This window comes from Podarcis raffonei, chromosome 3 (assembly GCF_027172205.1).
Source record: "Podarcis raffonei isolate rPodRaf1 chromosome 3, rPodRaf1.pri, whole genome shotgun sequence".
NCBI classification, from domain to species: Eukaryota; Metazoa; Chordata; class Lepidosauria; order Squamata; family Lacertidae; genus Podarcis; species Podarcis raffonei.
The window spans coordinates 5,567,246-5,584,325 of NC_070604.1; the positions used below are offsets into that span (position 1 = coordinate 5,567,246).

Genomic DNA, 17,080 nt, shown 5'->3' on the forward strand with positions numbered 1-17,080 from the left:
TTTAAACCACAGCGCCGCTTGGACTTGCCGATCAGAAGGTCAGCGGTTCAAGGCCCCGCGACGGGGTGAGCTCCCGTTGTTTGGTTCGAAAGCACGTCAAAGTGCAAGTAGATAAATAGTTACCGCTCCACCGGGCAGGTAAACGGTGTTTCCGTGCGCTGCTCTGGTTCGCCAGAAGTGGCTTAGTCATGCTGGCCACATGACCCGGAAACTGTCTGCAGACAAACGCCAGCTCTCTCGGCCTGTAAAACAAGATGAGCACCGCAACCTCAGAGTTGTTCGTGACTGGACTTAACTGTCAGGGGCACCTTTACCTTTATGCATGTATACGCTGAAGAAAACCTCCCTGTGTTCAGCAGGGCTTACTCACTAGTGTTCTTAGGTTTGCAGTCTGTGGTCTATGACCTGGGAGAATCTCTGCTCGGCCATGAATCTCACTGGGTGACTTTGGGTCAGCTACCATCTCTCAGCCTAACCTACTTCACAGCCTTGTTGTGAGGATAAAATGGAGAGAACCATATGCACTGCCTTGAGCTCCCTGGAGCAAAAATTGGGTCTAAAAATGTAATAAATAAAATAAAGTGTAACAAAAGTTCTGCTTCTGTATATAATATGCCAAACTTAAAGAACTGAGGCAGTGTAGGGTACCAGCACCCAGCTTAAGTGATTCTCTGCAATATCATGTTGCGCTTTCCTATTCTTTAAGTATGGCAATCATAGCAAAAAGAAATACAGTATGACGATCCAAGCAGTATAGCGATCAAAGGAAAGGAGCAAAACTTTTATAAGATGTTGTAAAATACTATGTTAATGTTTAAATGAAAAGAAAGAAAGAGGTAATTTGACTAAGTAAATTTTATGTGAAATTGGTTTTGGAAAACTGCTACCATGGAGTATATGGAAACTCAGCTAGGGGGATTTGAGGAAGTCACTTAACAATGTTATTATAGCATTATAGCAAGGATAAATGCTTGTTTGTTTGTTTTTGATGTCTTTTTTGTTATAAATTGGAAAATTAATAAAAAAAATTGGGAAAAACAAAACAACAACAATGGAAAGCGCCACTGACCCTGGCGAGACCATAGTGCCCTTTGACCGCCTGACGGCAAAAGCGTTGGACTTTGAACTGTATACCGGAAAGGCGTCGAGAAGAGCGCGTCGGGCGGAGGCCTTAACCGCCGCCGGAAGTGACGCGAGAAAGAGGATGTGGCGGTTCTGACCGTGGCGGCGGTAGCAGCAGCAGCAGCAGCAGACGACGCCGGGCGAAGAACCTAGGGACGTTTCTGTCGCGCTGCATGCCGGGAGACAATGGACTAAGTGGGAGTTGGGCTGGACCAAGGCGCTTCTTGTCGGGGGGGGGCATCTCCGGAGTGAAGGAGGCGGGGGGAGTTCCAGATGGATTCGCCCTGATGGCGGTTGCCGCGGGAGGCCCCGAGTAACCCTCCGAGCCCCGTCTGGCCTGGCCATGCCCGGCCCAGCTGCCCCTGCAGGAGGCCTGAGGTAAGAAATGCCGCGCTGCTTCCGCCGTCGGGTCACTCCGGGGCTCGGCAGCCGGAAAGGTAAGGCGGAGCCTCCCAGCCCGGCGGCGTCCGCCGACCACCCCGCACTTTCTGAGGGCAGGAAGCGGCCTCTTTCCTCCTCGCTTCTCTGGTCTCTTCTTAACCCCCCCCCTTATTTACCAGGCAGGCTTCTCCATGGAAACGGGCCCCCTCCCGTCCTACGAAACGCGGGCCTGAGGGTCTCCCATTAAAATAAAGGGGCCGCTCGCCATGAAAAGGAAGCGTCTGCGGGGTGGGGAGAACTTTGTGACTTCTCGCCCTCTGTGGGGATTGTGTCCTGTTGAGCGTGTGGCTTAAACACGAGAGGAGGCGGCGGGGCTGTGTGGGCTAAGAAAGTAGAGGTAAGGTATTTAAACACTTATTTACACACACACACACACCCGCTCTTCAAAGTTAAAAATGTGAGAGAAGGTGGTGTGAGAAAGAGGAGGTAAGATAAGGAAACACTTTCCTTTTCCCCTCAGTGAGGGGCCATTTCTCTCCCCCTCCTCCATTCCTCTTCAGAACAAAAAAATTTTTTCCCTTCCAGTAGCACCTTAAAGACCAACTAAGTTAGTTCTTGGTATGAGCTTTCGTGTGCAATCACACTTCTTCAGATACCAAGTGTGCATGCACACGAAAGCTCATACCAAGAACTACCGTAACTTAGTTGGTCTTTAAGGTGCTACTGGAAGGGAAAAAAATTTTTTGTTTTGACTATGGCAGACCAACACGGCTACCTTTCTATTCCTCTTCAGAGTTAGGGGAAAGAAACTTTTGAGACTCCTAGTTCAAATAACTTTCGTTGTGTATTAGCCCCGTTTTATGTTGTGACTTGAAGAACTTCATTTCAGTATGGTGCTGCTTATTGGCTTTTGTGACAATGAGCCCTGAAGAGCATAATGGAACATTATAAAACTGTAATGACTGGGTGTTCCAGTTTTCAGGGTAGCATTGTTTTTAAAGTACAACAACTGTTAGGTTTGAATGGCTTTTATATCTTCCTCCGGTCCAGTAAATGACATTTATATCTTACATCAGTTCATTGTTCCTTAAGATTTTGATTTAAGTTTCTACTTGGGCTAAAACATGACATTTTAATATTTCTCGCCACTGTAAACAAAGGAAAATAGTTTGTGTCTCTTGGTAGAGAACAACATGGCTGTCTAAAAATCAAATTTCCTGTTAAGTACACTTTACAATTTTGTTGACAACAATAATTCATTGTTGGGGTTTTGAAAAGCTGGTCTAGGTTCTTCTTTTCTCACCATCCCGAGTTGTTTTTTTTAACATGCTACTTCTATCTATCACACACAGAGAGAGAGGGAGAGAGAGAAACACAAATATTTAGTTACTGTGGCAGAAAGAATTCACATATGAACTTGATGTAAGAGATCAGGCGTTATTTATACTGTATTGTTTGTTGTAAAACCTTAATTTGTGACCAAAGTTGGAGTATGGGGAATATAATAAATATTGCCATAGTGTAGTTGTAACAACCAAATTGTGACTAACTATTTTAATATGGCAAAACTAATCTCTAATTTAGAGGCATCTGACAGTGAAATGGATGCTTCCAGGTCAACAATAGAAAAGTTCCAGCATGAATAATGTGTAAGAAGGCTTTAATATTTAAAATAGGTAAGGACACTCCAGAGCACATGGTATGCCATTGGGCCGTGAGGCTGACATAACACTAATGTGACTTTGTCCTAGGTGGCTTGTTTTCTTTAATGTAATTCCTATTGCTATTTGTTTATATAAACAGCTACTTAATAGTGTGTTTAAGACAGTATTCACTGTTGTAATACTGCAGGGTTTTTGTTTAAAAGAGAAAGGAGAAGCTTTTGAACACACACAACCTCTCTTATTAGGATTAATTTCCACAAATGTATTTATGTTAGAGATTTTTATTTTAAATGCTTTTCAGGGCAAGGGTTCTTTCAAGATAGCTCACAGTCCAAATAATAACAGAATACAGCAGAATAATTTTATCAATAGAAGCATTGAAAGTACTTTTGAAAAACAACATAGAATAAAAATAGATACAGTGAGAATCAAGATAAATATTCCCCATAATTGTTTCACATTACCTGAGATAGTGCTTACAATTGGTTCTTGGATACTTCTCTGATGTCTCAAGTGGCATTTTTAATTTCTTGTGCTTAAGAAAATACTAAGCATTTGCAGTTAAGCACATGCCCATATGATGTGAAACTCAGTTTTCCAAGAAGAAAGTTTCCACATGGGACCATTTGGCCCTTATGGCTTGGCCCTCCATCCAGACATAGTGGACTGCTGCACTCTGGACTACACTGGTTCTTTATTCAAAAGGTAGTGAACACTGTGCACTGTTTTCAGTTCCCAATGCCAAACAGGCATTGGAAAAGGAACATTAAGAGAAGGGAGAAAGCCTACAAAATTATAAGCTATTTCCTTCTCTTTCATGCTATAGAGCACAGATAGGTTGAATTTAGTTTTTCCATTCCAACATTCTGATATTACAAAGAGCCCTTCTAGAGCAGGCCAACAGGTGCATCAGCTATAGCATCCTGTTACCATAGTGCCCAATCGGGTGCCTGTGGGATAAGCAGGATGTGAGCACAAAAGCACTGTCCCAACTTCTGATTCCCATTATCTATTCCTGAATGGCATACTGCCTCTGACAGTGGAGATAAATCATAGTCATCCTTATAGTATTGATGGCCTTGTTATCCAAAAATGTGTCTAATCACCTTTTAAAGCCATCCAAGTTGGGGGCCATAACATCTTGGTGGAGTGGATTTCATAGTTTCATTATGTGCAGTGTGAATAAATGCTTTCTTTTGTCAGTCTTGGGTGCACACGGGATGACTTGAGGCCTCTATTATTAAGCTTCTGTGTCTGACTATTGTCAAGGTAATGGGCAGTATCCAGCTAAACAGTTCTGCTAGCACAAGAACTTTTGACTTCACAACAGAACTTCCTTTTCTCTTTCTGCATATCCCCTAAATATGTTCAGGGGCTTTCCCCAACCCTCTGTTGCTGGTTTAAGTGATAGTGAGGGGAAGTTCCATTGTGCAGCCCAAAGTACTTGTGCCTGTGGAGCAGTTTAGTTGGGTACTAGGCCTGGGAGTTATATTGACATCTCGCCCAGGACTGGTGTGAGGGGCAGACCGTAATGACAGCTTCACTCAGCTGTTGACTGTTGAGCAGGTTGAGCACAGTAACACCTGCGGTTGAAAACTGATAGTTTTTATTGAAAGATAGACGGATTATGTACAAAAACAGAATTCTTTCACTTTGTTCTACCCACCACCTTGCTGTTCTCTCACTGCAGATTTCTCTCACTTCTCACTTCAGAGTGCAACTGCCTGCTCCAAACTGAGAGCAAGTTGCCTTTATCTCAACTTCCAATGTCCTTGAACCTAGACATAACAATAGGTGTATTTGCCCTGAGCCAAGTACTCCCAATTAACTGTTGCTGAAGGTACGGTATATTGCTGGTGAAGCCATCGCAGCTCCTGAGTCCATCTGCCTCCAGTGCCCAGTGCACTGAGGGAAAAACAAGCTGTAGATGGGCGCTGCAGACAGAGGGACTCAGGAGAGGCAGCGGTTTCACCAGTGATGTACTGCTGAATGAAACCGCCATCGCGGTCTGCCCTCATATTGGCAGAGGGAGAAACAAGCTGCATTGGTGAGACACCGATACAGCTTCTTCCTCAGTTTCTTTAAACTGCTTGGCTGAGGAGCACGCCACTGCCCTTGCCTCAGCCAAGCAGTTTTATGGAGCCCCCAAACCACCACTGGCTCACACAAGCCAGTGGTGTGGTGGAGGCTCCGTTAAAGTGCCTCCCCCCAGCTAAGAGACCCCTGCTCCTGCTTATATGCAAGCAGGAGCAGGAGCATGGCTGCTCAACTGAGGAGGTGTGGGCTCTATCACCCTTTTCCACCGCTGCTATCCACTCTCCAGTGGAGAAGTTTAAAGGAACCGCAGGTGAGCAGCAGACTGCTGACAGCTGAGGCAGTTTTTCCCTGCTCCTCCCAGGCTAGAACCAGTGCAGCTTGTTCAGTATCATGGTTTATCACCAAACCGTGATGTTTGGCCGATGATAAATCACAATGTTGAAAATCTAACGTCGCTCAGCCCTATTGGATACTGCCCGATACTTTTGTATAGGTAGCTGCTCCATATTTTTGTATATGGTACACTGATTTCTATCCCTTGCAAATAAAATGTGCTTTGTACAAAAGTATAAGGGTTTTGTTTTTCTCTCTTTTTCAGCTACACTTGCAGTCCAATATTTTTCTATATCGCAGGACAGCGTTGCCTATTAGGATCATTTGCTCACATTCATTGGTAGAAGTTTTCTTCTACAGCAGTTACTTGGGGGGAATAATTATCATCAAAGCAAAATTGGCTATTGATTCCTGCCAGTTGCATATTGCCATGGGCTCTGCCTGGATGGAGTTTGTGTGGCTATAATTCCACAAGATGTTCCACTTTAAAATGGAGCATTGTTGAACTGAAGCAGACAACTGCTAAAGAAATGTAATATCCTGTGTTCATGTTTCCATTACAAGTGACTGGAGGACAGTGGTAATGATTTCAACACTTCGAGTTTATACAGTGATGGTTTAGATAGAATCTAGTGATACATTATAGATGAGGTAAGCTTATGCTGGCTAGGCTAAGAACAGCATGACTTGTTTCTTTGTATGTGTATATCACTCATAAATCTAAAACTTAGTAAATTGAGAAGTAAATTTTAAGCCTTGATGCCTGTCAAAGAAAACTGTTTTAACCCATCAACATGAAGTACCGTATTTACTAACGTGCGCCTTTTTTGCAAAATTATGTTGCAAAAATTAGCCATTGGGAGAACCAGGCTCAAATTTCTCGCCTCTCGATCCCTCGGCAAACCTTGCTTCTCCCCCTTCTCTATTGCCCATCCACTCTTTCCCCTGGAGGACTGGTGAGAATTGTTGTTGGAAAAGACCAAAGCTATCTGCCCTGAGACCTTTGGGAATAATAATAATAATAATAATAGGATTTTGTCTCATGGGTAGTGTAAGGATAAGCAGTTCGGCGGACTGTGATTTTGAGTCTGAGTTCCGGCAAAAGTTTGTACACATCAGTCTATTTCTGATGCCTCAATTTCTGATGCCAAGATGCTTCTGCTTTAAAGCTGTTTAGAGCACAGAAATTCTACTGTATAGGAAATAGCTGCAAGAACTCATATGCATACCTGTCTGTGATTGAGGTGTATTTGCGTGGATACATTTGATAAGTATTGAAGTTTGACCTTGGTTGATTATGTTTCCACTAGAGAGTTAATGCAAGAGAATAAATTATGTAAAGGTCATCTGAAAACTACTGAATGAAACTTTACAAAAGATAACTTTAAGAATATCAGATTTTAGATTAGGTTACTGATAAGACTTGCAATTTTAATATACCTAAACTGAAATAATTAATGGTTAATATTGAGCATACTTCCCTTCTTCTGCACTATCTCACTCCCTCTTCAGCTCCTTGTATCCCATCAGTTGCTCTGGAGGGTTGACAGACCTCCATAGCAGATTTAGAAAGGGGAGGGGCTGACAGTGTTTGAAATTAGCCAGGGGTATTTTACTACTGGCATGAGTCCAGTTGTGAAATTGGAGATTTCTGGGTACCCAGTTGGCAATCACAGTTCAAAAACCTCTGCCTTACTCGATAGTTAATACTATTTCCATTTCCACCATGTGTGTTTCTCCCTGCATACAGGAACAAGTGAATTATTGTAAGACCAATATAGCTCTATATTTCTATAGTCAAGCAATGTAGTTGAGATCATAGAACATAGAATTGTAATGTTGGAAGGGACCCCAAGAGTTATTTAGTCCTGGCAAATAGACATTCTGATTTGGTGACCACAACCTAGATTCAATGTGCCATTATGTGTCTAGCTTATATACCTGAGTTTTTAACACAGGGGACTGAAGAGGGGAAGCCCCTTGCACTTGCTCTCATGATCTTGATTGTGGTAGTATTTTATGCAAAAATACTAGGATGAGCACAGCAAAATACTTCTATTTAAGTTTTTATGAAATATTTGTGAAATATAATGTTTATCTGGTATAGGGAAATAAAGCAAATTAATGTTTAAATCAAGAAGTAATATGTATTGCATATGGAAAGCGACTTTTAAATCAAGGATACCTTTGTGTTATATGCCTTTTAGCTGTTCTGAATGGATTTGCACAGTGAAATTTCCTTGCAGTAGCTATTTCCATTTATTTATTAGGAGAGCCAGTGTGGTGTAGTGGTTAAGAGCGGGAGTCACCTAATCTGGGGAACCGGGTTCACGTCTCCGCTCCTCCACATGCAGCTGCTGGGTGACCTTGGGCCAGTCACACTTCTTTGAAGTCTCTCAGCCCCACTTACCTCACAGAGTATTTGGTGTGGGGGAGGAAGGGAAAGGAGATTGTTAGCCGCTTTGAGACTCCTGAAGGGGAGTGAAAGGCGGGATATCAAATCCAAACAACTCCTCCTCCCCTTCTTCTTCTTCTTCTTCTTCTTCTTCTTCTTCTTCTTCTTCTATTATGAGTGTGAAGAAATGAGAGCTGTCCAGAAGAAAAACATTTTAATGCTTTAGAGAGATAAGGATTGTTTCTGGTAGTTATGTGCAGTTTTCATGTGAAATGGCTAAATAAATAAATATGCCCGAGCAACAATTTAGAGGTTGAATAGTCAAGGACAAATTCCATTACCTTTCAAGAAGAAGAAGAAGAAGAAGAAGAAGAAGAAGAAGAATATCATCTTTATTGTCATTGCCCCCTCTCGGGGACAACGAAATTACTTGACTGCTCCATAAAAACACTAATTAAACAATACAGTATAGTACAGCAAGGAAGATTAGATGACTTTCAAAGTCCAGGCTTCCCATTCAGGGCCGAGATCGCTCTGGAGAAGAAGCTGTTCTTAAGACGGCTCGTTCTTGTCTTCATCGTCCTGTATCTCCGTCCCGATGGCAGGAGCTCGAAGAGACAGTGACCAGGATGCGATGGATATTTTACTATGTCCAGTGCCTTCCTATGGCACCTTGTGGCATAAATCTGCTCTAAGGTGGAGAGTGGGCAGCCAACAATGCTCTCTGCTGCCTTAACAACTCTGCACAGCCCCATCCTGTCCTGGGTAGTACAGCTTCCGTACCACACACATAAGCCATAAGTAAGCACGCTCTCAGTGGCACAGTGATAGAAGGCAAGCAGCAGTTTCTGCGGAAGATGGTTTTTCCTTAGAATTCTCAAAAAGTATAGTCTCTGCTGCGCCTTCTTCACAAGCCCCCTTGTGTTGACACTCCAGGACAGATCCTCTTGTAATTCAATGCCCAAAAATCTGAACGTTGTTACCCTCTCCACACAGACCCCATCAATCAAAAGTGACTGGACATTGCTCTTCTGTCTCCTGAAGTCCACCACAAGCTCCTTTGTCTTCCTTGTATTTATGAGCAAGTTGTTAGCTGCCAGAAACCTGGTTTAGTTCAACCCTTAAACCATAGCAACAGCTGCTTCTCCTAGTCTAACTCCCCGCCCTTCCCCAAAGTAGAAACATTTAATATAGTTTCTTTAAAAACACTGAAGATGTAGTTGTGCTCAAATTTATGTTTCTATAGTTGTCCGAACAGGTTCTCATTGGGTCGTGATTTCAAGCCCCATGTTGGGCAAAAGATCCTTGCCTGGCAGGGGGCTGGACTAGAAGACCCTTGCAGTCTACAAGCCTATGATTCTATGTCTTTGAGAGTGTGAGCTGCTTTCAGAGTGGAAGCTTGCTGCTCATACATTAAGGTTCTGAACCTGGCAGCTCCCAGTACTTTATAAGTAGAAATATAAAAATATAGTAAGCAAATTAAATTTATAACTTGACCTGTTGATTCAAGTGGGTCATATAAGCAGGCTTATATATGTGCTAGAAGAGTATTCCAGTTCTGAACCACATAATTTGAAAAACACTATATGAGGTGTGGAATAAATATAATAATTTATTAGAATGCAAAACACCATGGTGGCTGTCCCCGTTAGAGGCTACAACTGTAAAAAAGTTAAATATGGGGGAGGGGGAACTGGGCCACTTATAGTGATTTGCTGATTGAAAGAGATAATCAGTGGAAATTAAGACCATATGAGGAAATTAAAAAATTGGTAAATGATTGGTTGCATTATCGTCCAATAAATGAAATGTTTAGAGAGGACAAAAAGAAAAATGGATTTGAATATACAATATCCAGGTTTGAATTAGATTTATTGAGTATTAAAGTAAAAGTATTGTCAAAGATGTATAAGCTACTTCTGGAATGGCATGTAAAAGATGAAGAGGTTAAATCTGTTATGATTCATTGGGCAAAAGATAATGGTTATAATATACAGTTAGAAGATTGGGTAAGATTATGGAAAGAGGGAATAAATTTTACGGCCTGAGTTCACTTAAAGAAAATGTAATGAAAATGATGTACAGATGGTATATAACGCCAGTGAAATTAGCAAAAACATACAGAACAAATAATCAATGTTGGAAATGTAAAGAAAAAGAAGGTACCTTTTAACATATGTGGTGGGTTTGTAAGAAAGTAAAGGCGTTTTGGGAAATGATATATAATGAATTTTTTAAAATGTTGAAATATACATTTACAAAAAAACCCAAGAAGCCTTTCTATTAGGTATTGTAGGAAGAGAAATTTGTAAGCAGGATAAAACATTGTTTTTATATGCAACAACTGCAGCGAGAATACTATTAGCCCAAAGATGGAAGCAAGAAGAATTACCAACCAAAGAAGAGTGGCAGATGAAATTATTAGACTATGCCAAATTGGCAAAATTGACTGGGAAAATTCAGAACCAGCAGGACCAGACTTTCCTGAAAGACTGGAATAAATTTATGTTGTATTTGAAAGACAGCTGTCAACAATTGACATCGTTAGTAGGGTTACAAGAAGTTTTGTAAGGATAAATTATCATTTATTATTAAGATTGGTTTAATTTTTTAAATAAAAGTAGATTTAATAATAATAATAAAATACAGTTAAATGCAGGATTAGAAAATAAGTTTGAAAACCATTCGGGGGGGGGGAGTCTCAGGCTTATGTAGCCAAATGTTTATGGTGTTACATAATAATGTTGTTGTGTTTGAAAAAATGAAAAAACCAATAAAAATTATTATATAAAAGAAGTGTATTCCAAAATCCAAGATGTCTCTTACAGTATTGAGATGAGGGTAGGGATGAAGTGGGGTGGGAGAAGAATTTAACTTGTGATCATGTTTAGCTCTTGGCTTTTGAAGGCATATGAGTAAACGTGTTTACAAGTAGCTTTCAATTCAAAGACAGGCACTTTTGTTGTTATGAGTAATTGTAATGCTTATTACATAACTCCTGTAAGGAAAACATTTGAACAAGTAGAAAAAGATGTGGGGTTTACTTTAAGTTGTGAGTTTGCTTTAGCTCTATTATAGATGGATCTTTTGCTGACTTAGTATATGAAATTTTCTGCAGGTTGAATTATTATTGGATGAAGTCATTAATAATTATAAGCTTTGATTAACAATATATTTGAGGCTAGAGAGTCAAGTTAACCATGTTTAAATAGCATAACTCAGTGAATTCCAAGAGAACTCTAGTGTTGCAAAGCATTTCTGAGAACACAAAATTATAACATTCAGGAGTCCTGGGTCATTGTGACTTGCAGAACTGGGCAGGGTGGTTTGAATTTTAAACAGTTTTTCTTTGTCCTTTGTATACATTTTATTTGTCAAGGGATTGGCTCTAGTATTGAAAGTATATAAAATGCTTTGAAATGAAATGTGGTGCATACTCACTAGAAATCCTTTGTACATACAACATATTGCACTAATTGTCATAATTGGCAGGAAAAGGGAGTACTCCTGCTCTACATGTTTTCATTATCTGAATGAGGTATACCAATGATTTTTTACTGCTGTTACAGTATATATATGTATATATATGTGTGTGTGTAGTGTGTGTGTATATATATATATATGTGTGTGTGTGTGTGTGTGTGTGTATATATATATATATATATATATATATATATATATATATATATATATATAAATAAACTTTTTAGGTTTCATAGTCAAAAGTAACACCACAGATCTATTGTTGTCAGTGCACACTTCTAAGGAAGGGCTTCAGCTGTGGTATCCTCCAGAAGGTCTGGCTTATTGTTAGCTTGCAAACACAGTCAGTGACAAGAACCTGGGAGAGGAGGGTGGAATGTTAGGAAACAGATATGTGTATACTGTAATATAAAAATTAAGTAACTTCTGCTTTAACAGGTTAGGGCAAAACAATATGGCAGCCTTGTTTACTTTCTTACAAAATTCTCATTTTTAACACCATATACTTCAACATTATTTCTGTACGAGCCATGTGTGCTGCTCCAGCAATAGTAAAAACAATCTGGGCTTCTGTTGCATGTATCTTGATTTTTTCCAGCTTCAGCAGGAGCGTGCCTGCCATTATAGGCAAAGCACTACTACCCATGTGTACAAGGAAGGTAGTGGCAAAACTATAAACTTCACTGAGTGCAAATATATTATCTTTGCACAGTAAAGCTTGAACTGAAGCTAATAGTGGATAACACTTTGGAGCTGTTGTAGCTTTAATTTTATCTGTCATTGCAGGTTGGGCTGAGATACTAGTATACAACAACTTGCAGTACACTTGATTGTTATACCCCTATTGCAGGATGGAGGGCTGTACTGAGAGATAATAGCTTGTAGTAGTAGTAGTTTAGTCGTGTCCGACTCTTCGTGACCCCATGGAACAGAGCACGCCAGATACTCCTGTCTTCCACTGCCTCTCACAGTTTGGGCAAACTCATGTTAGCTTCGAGAACACTGTCCAACCATCTCGTCCTCTGTCGTCCCCTTCTCCTTGTGCCCTCAATCTTTCCCAGCATCAGGGTCTTTTCCAGGGAGTCTTCTCTTCTCCTGAGGTGGCCAAAGTATTGGAGCCTCAGCTTCAGGATCTGTCCTTCCAGTGAGCACTCAGGGCTAATTTCCTTAAGAATGGGTAGGTTTGATCTTCTTGCAGTCCATGGGACTCTCAAGAGTCTCCTCCAGCACCATAATTCAAAAGCATCAATTCTTCGGCGATCAGTAGTAGTCCACTGTAATACTGCTGGTCAGATGGTGAGGCTACCAAAAATACCCCTTATCTCTTGGGTTGCAGCAAAGATCTTAAATTGTCCCCTTAGGCTTCCTCCCAGATCAAAACAAGCACTCAGTTATAGTTGTATGCAGAAGCCGCAAGTGCCATTAACTTGCATGCAGAACGGTTGCAATTTTTAGTCTTCAAACATTTGGCACATGAAGTAAGACCCAAGTGTGTATTTTTTGGTAACTTATGTTTCTCCCCAACCCTCTCAGCCACGGATTCAGCACACACCAGGAATATACTGCAACACTTTGACCCACTTGTAGTATCATAAGTCTTTGAATATTATAAATAAAACAATTGAATGAAACCTATTGTAGGTAGCTTATCTGTGAATTGATAAATTATGTCCCATGTAGTTAGGGCAAGTCGCATACCAATGGAATTTGTGGTTCATCAATAAGAAATTTGGGGCAGAGGCATGTTCTTTTAATAGCATCTTCAGACTGGATGTAAAGATGAACAATTAAAGTGAAGTGTTTATTGCATATTGTAAAATACAGTAAATTGTTTCCAGGTTTCTCTTATGTTATAGTTGACAGCATTTTGAACTCAGCATGTTGAAGTAATTTCCCCCTTTTTTCTTGTAGGTGCAAAGTAACCTTCATAAAAGACTGAACCATGGAACCAGATATCATCCGAATGTATTCTTCATCACCACCACCACTAGATAATGGAGCAGAGGAGGAGGATGAAGATGAGTTTGGTGATTTTGGTGGGTTTTCCGATGCTGGAAGTACTGGAGCCTTTGACTTTGCATCAGATTACTCCAGTTCAAAGGAAGAACATAAACCTTCATGTAACTCTGATTACTCAGGCAGTAACAAAGAAAAATGTGAGTGTAGAAGTTTGGGTACTTCACTTGATGATATTTATGCAGAAGAAGTTAAGAGAACTGGAAAATTAGAGTCGTCATACTCTGAAATTATTAGGACTGATATGAAAGTTCCAAGTCAGGACCACCAAGTAGACAGCTGTAATGGTGAGAAACAGCCATGTCCAGAAGTTCTAACAAATGGGTTTGTAGCACTGGACACGGCAAATTCTCAGGAAGCTGAAGATACAGATGGTATCAGTGACTCAAAGGGATTAAAAATAATTAGCACTAATAGCTCTGAATTAAGTTTGGAGTCTATACCCACCACAGCAGAGGATTTTGCAGACTTTGCCACGTTCTCAAATAAACAAACAAGCCTGGTTGATGAAACAGGAAATAAAATATGCACAAATTCTAGTGAAAAAGAAGTGTTTTGTGTACAGGAAAGCAATATTATAAATGGTGAGGGGGAATCTATGAAGAAAGCAACTTCAGATCGAAGCTGTGAATATGGACAGATTTGCATTTCAAAAATTAATTTAGCGAACAATGAAGACTTCAAGGCTAAAGAGGACTGCACATCACTAGAATACAATGCCTTTATTTCTTCCATACACACAACTGTGAATTCAGTAGGCACAACTGAAAGTATTGGAGGAAGAGAGGAGTGTGACACTGGAAATAGTAAAGAACATACCTTTTTAAGGACCAATGATAATGCAGATACATTAAGCCTTAATGTAGGTGGAGTTCAAAGTCTTGGCTCTCATCCTACAGAAGAGAACATATATGATTCTGAAATAGTTAAGAATGGTGAAAGTGACATTGGGCATGCATCATGCAGTGGTTTAAATGAAGATGATTTTGGTGACTTTGGCACAGTCAGCAATGGATCCCTTGCTTTTACTCAAGTTTCTGCCAGCCAAGAACACTTTCAAAGCCCTTCTGAAGACATCAGTAAAAGAAGTAATGCATGTGGTGACTTCACAGATAGAAGTGATGTTCATCAGCGATCATCAAAGGGAACTCCTCAATCAAAAGAGATTTCAAACAAGAATGAATGTTGCACAGATGATGCTGGTTCTAGCATGACAGTTCAGCCTCTTGCAGAATTGGAAAATGGAAATGACAGTGAGTTTGGAGACTTTGGCTTAGGGGTAAAAAGGTTTCCAGACTCTGATGAGTTTTCAGCCTTCAGTTCTGCTGGTTGTAACCAAGCTACAGAGTGGAATGCTTTTGAGGCTGAGCAAAAAGAGAGCTGCTTGTGGGCTGCTTTTGAAGATGAGCAGGTGGTGGAACCTCATCCCATAAAAGATGTGTGGCCATCAGATAGGACAGGCACAACTTTTGATGATGAAGATTCAGTGACTCCTACACCTAACAGTGTTTCTGTAGCATCTTTGCATGGAACCAGTAGTGGGAAGTTGCAGGACTTGCCGGCTTCAGCTCGGGTAACTACCACACTTTGCTACTGATGATTATGGTTTGCTTTTACAATTCGCTTTATTATGTAAAATGCACACACTTCATTTTACCTCTTACTTTTGCATTCCAATACTATGCATGTTTACGTGGGCGTTAGTCCCTCCAGCAAAATTCCATTTAAGCTTGAGGCTCTTTGAAATTTCCTCAGCATGTACATGCATTGAGCAGGGGGATGTTGCTCGTTTTCCTTTCCAGCTGCAATTCCTCACAGGGCAACAAATGCCTCTTAAGCAGAAAAGCTATTTTCTGCATTAACTCTGGTGAACCCCACAACCTCAGAAGCAGCTCTAGGGGTGGAGCATAAAGTCCAGCAGAAGGAGAGGGGCTGGTGTGGGAAACCTAGCGGGTCCACTTTGAATCATAACTACTATGTTGAGTTGGTTTACTCCCAGATTGCACCACTACTGTGATTTTCCAAGAACACTTATTTTAGTTATACTTGGGAACACATGTAGCACAGGCGATAAATCTTTGTGGTCCTGTTGTCTGCATTAAATAATTAGAGTTTTGGGTGGCAAAGACAGTTTCAGCCCAGTTGGATTTTCTGTGCTGTTGGTGCAAGACACACATACAAAGCTTCTTGCAGTTCCAACTGCTCTGTAACCAGACAATCCTCCTCATTTGATGGAAGAACATTTGATAATTTGTGATTTACTTTTTTGTCATATACAGATAAGGATGCTCTTTCATTTTAAAAACTAGCCAAGTTTTGAAAGCATAGCAGATAGAGGTTATGTAGCTTAAAGTTTAATCAAGCGTCTACATGAGAGCCATTCAAGGTAGAAGCAAGCTATAGAACTGAATCTGAAGAGGAAATTGGATTAAGGTTGTGTTAAACTCAAGAGACATTGTGAATAGGAAACATGCTGGCTACAAGTGCAAAGTTTTCCACAAAAGCTTGGATTTAGGGTCACTTTTCTCTCAGAAACCAGTAGTAGAAGAGGCTTTCTGCTAGCAGGATACACATTTTGGATCCAAGCCGTTTTAATGGGAATTTCAATTTTCATGTGTTCCATTAGCATAGTAATATAGGCACCTTTGTACATAATTTATATAGCTGAAAGTCATGTTTCAGAAATGAAAGACTGTTTAAAACCAATTCTGTCACACACACACACCCTCATGGTAGCTGCAGAAATCACTGAGGTCTCCTTGCTCACCAGTTGAGTATTTCTGCTGCTATATGTAGCATGAAGGTTTTGATATATAAAGCCTTAAACAGCTCAATACCTAAAGGAGTTCATCTCCCCATATGAGCTAACCCATATCCTGCAATCATCATCTGAAGCCCTTCTTGGTGTGTTCCCTCCCCAAGAGTTCCAGAGGGTGACAACATGAAAATGGGCCTTTTCTGTAATGACTCCCTATTTGCAGAATGCTCTCCCCCAAGGGGGCTCACCATCTTCTTCATTACATACCCTTAGGCTCCATGTGAAAACATCACTTTTCACCCAGAGCTTTGGCTAATTAAACAATCTTTGGTGTTTAACTGTTGTGGGGGGCCAGGAGTTATTGTTTTGTTTCTTATTATGCTAAGTTTTTTTAATAAAAATACTGTAAACTGCCCTGTGATCCTTGGATGTAGGGTGGTATATAAATTTAATTAATAATAATAAGCAGAAGTTGCTGGCAATGAGTAGAAAGTTTCACCCAGCTGAATATGACTCTGAATGTTGGCAGGGAGCCAACAGATATACATGATATGATTTCAACCAAATCTGTGAATTGGCATTTGAGACCAGATCATATTTCACTACAGCTGGCTGGCCACCTCTTCATATCATTGGTTTTAAATTCCTCCTTGCAAAGGCATCAGAGCAATTTTAAATTAAAACCTCAGTTTTTGATCAATAGTGTTAAAAATACAGTAGGCCTTCTGTTTGGTTATCCTGACAAATAGGTCAATGGATAGTGGATGCAGGAAGTGTGAAATGTTTACCATTCAATTAGATTTAAATTAATCCAAATGATGAATGTAATTTATTTTTACTTATTAAAACATCTATATGCTGCTTTCAGAAATATCTGAAGTTGTTTACATA

The 17,080-nt window shown here is 40.4% G+C and overlaps 1 protein-coding gene across 3 annotated transcripts in view; it reads left to right on the forward strand.

The window, feature by feature from the left end:
• Positions 1–1,185: 1,185 nt before the first annotated feature.
• AFTPH (aftiphilin) overlaps positions 1,186–17,080 on the forward strand; it is a 41,118-nt gene continuing 25,223 nt past the window's right edge. Inside the window, exons 1-2 of one of the 3 annotated variants that reach the window (XM_053380429.1) lie at positions 1,186–1,500; positions 13,327–15,004. In XM_053380429.1, the coding sequence (XP_053236404.1) occupies positions 13,358–15,004 (1,647 nt within the window). In that variant the 5' untranslated portion in view covers positions 1,186–1,500; positions 13,327–13,357. Of the gene's footprint in view, positions 1,501–1,816; positions 1,901–3,085; positions 3,180–13,326; positions 15,005–17,080 lie in introns of those variants that run through there. The other 2 variants (XM_053380431.1, XM_053380430.1) reach the window with 2 other exon arrangements.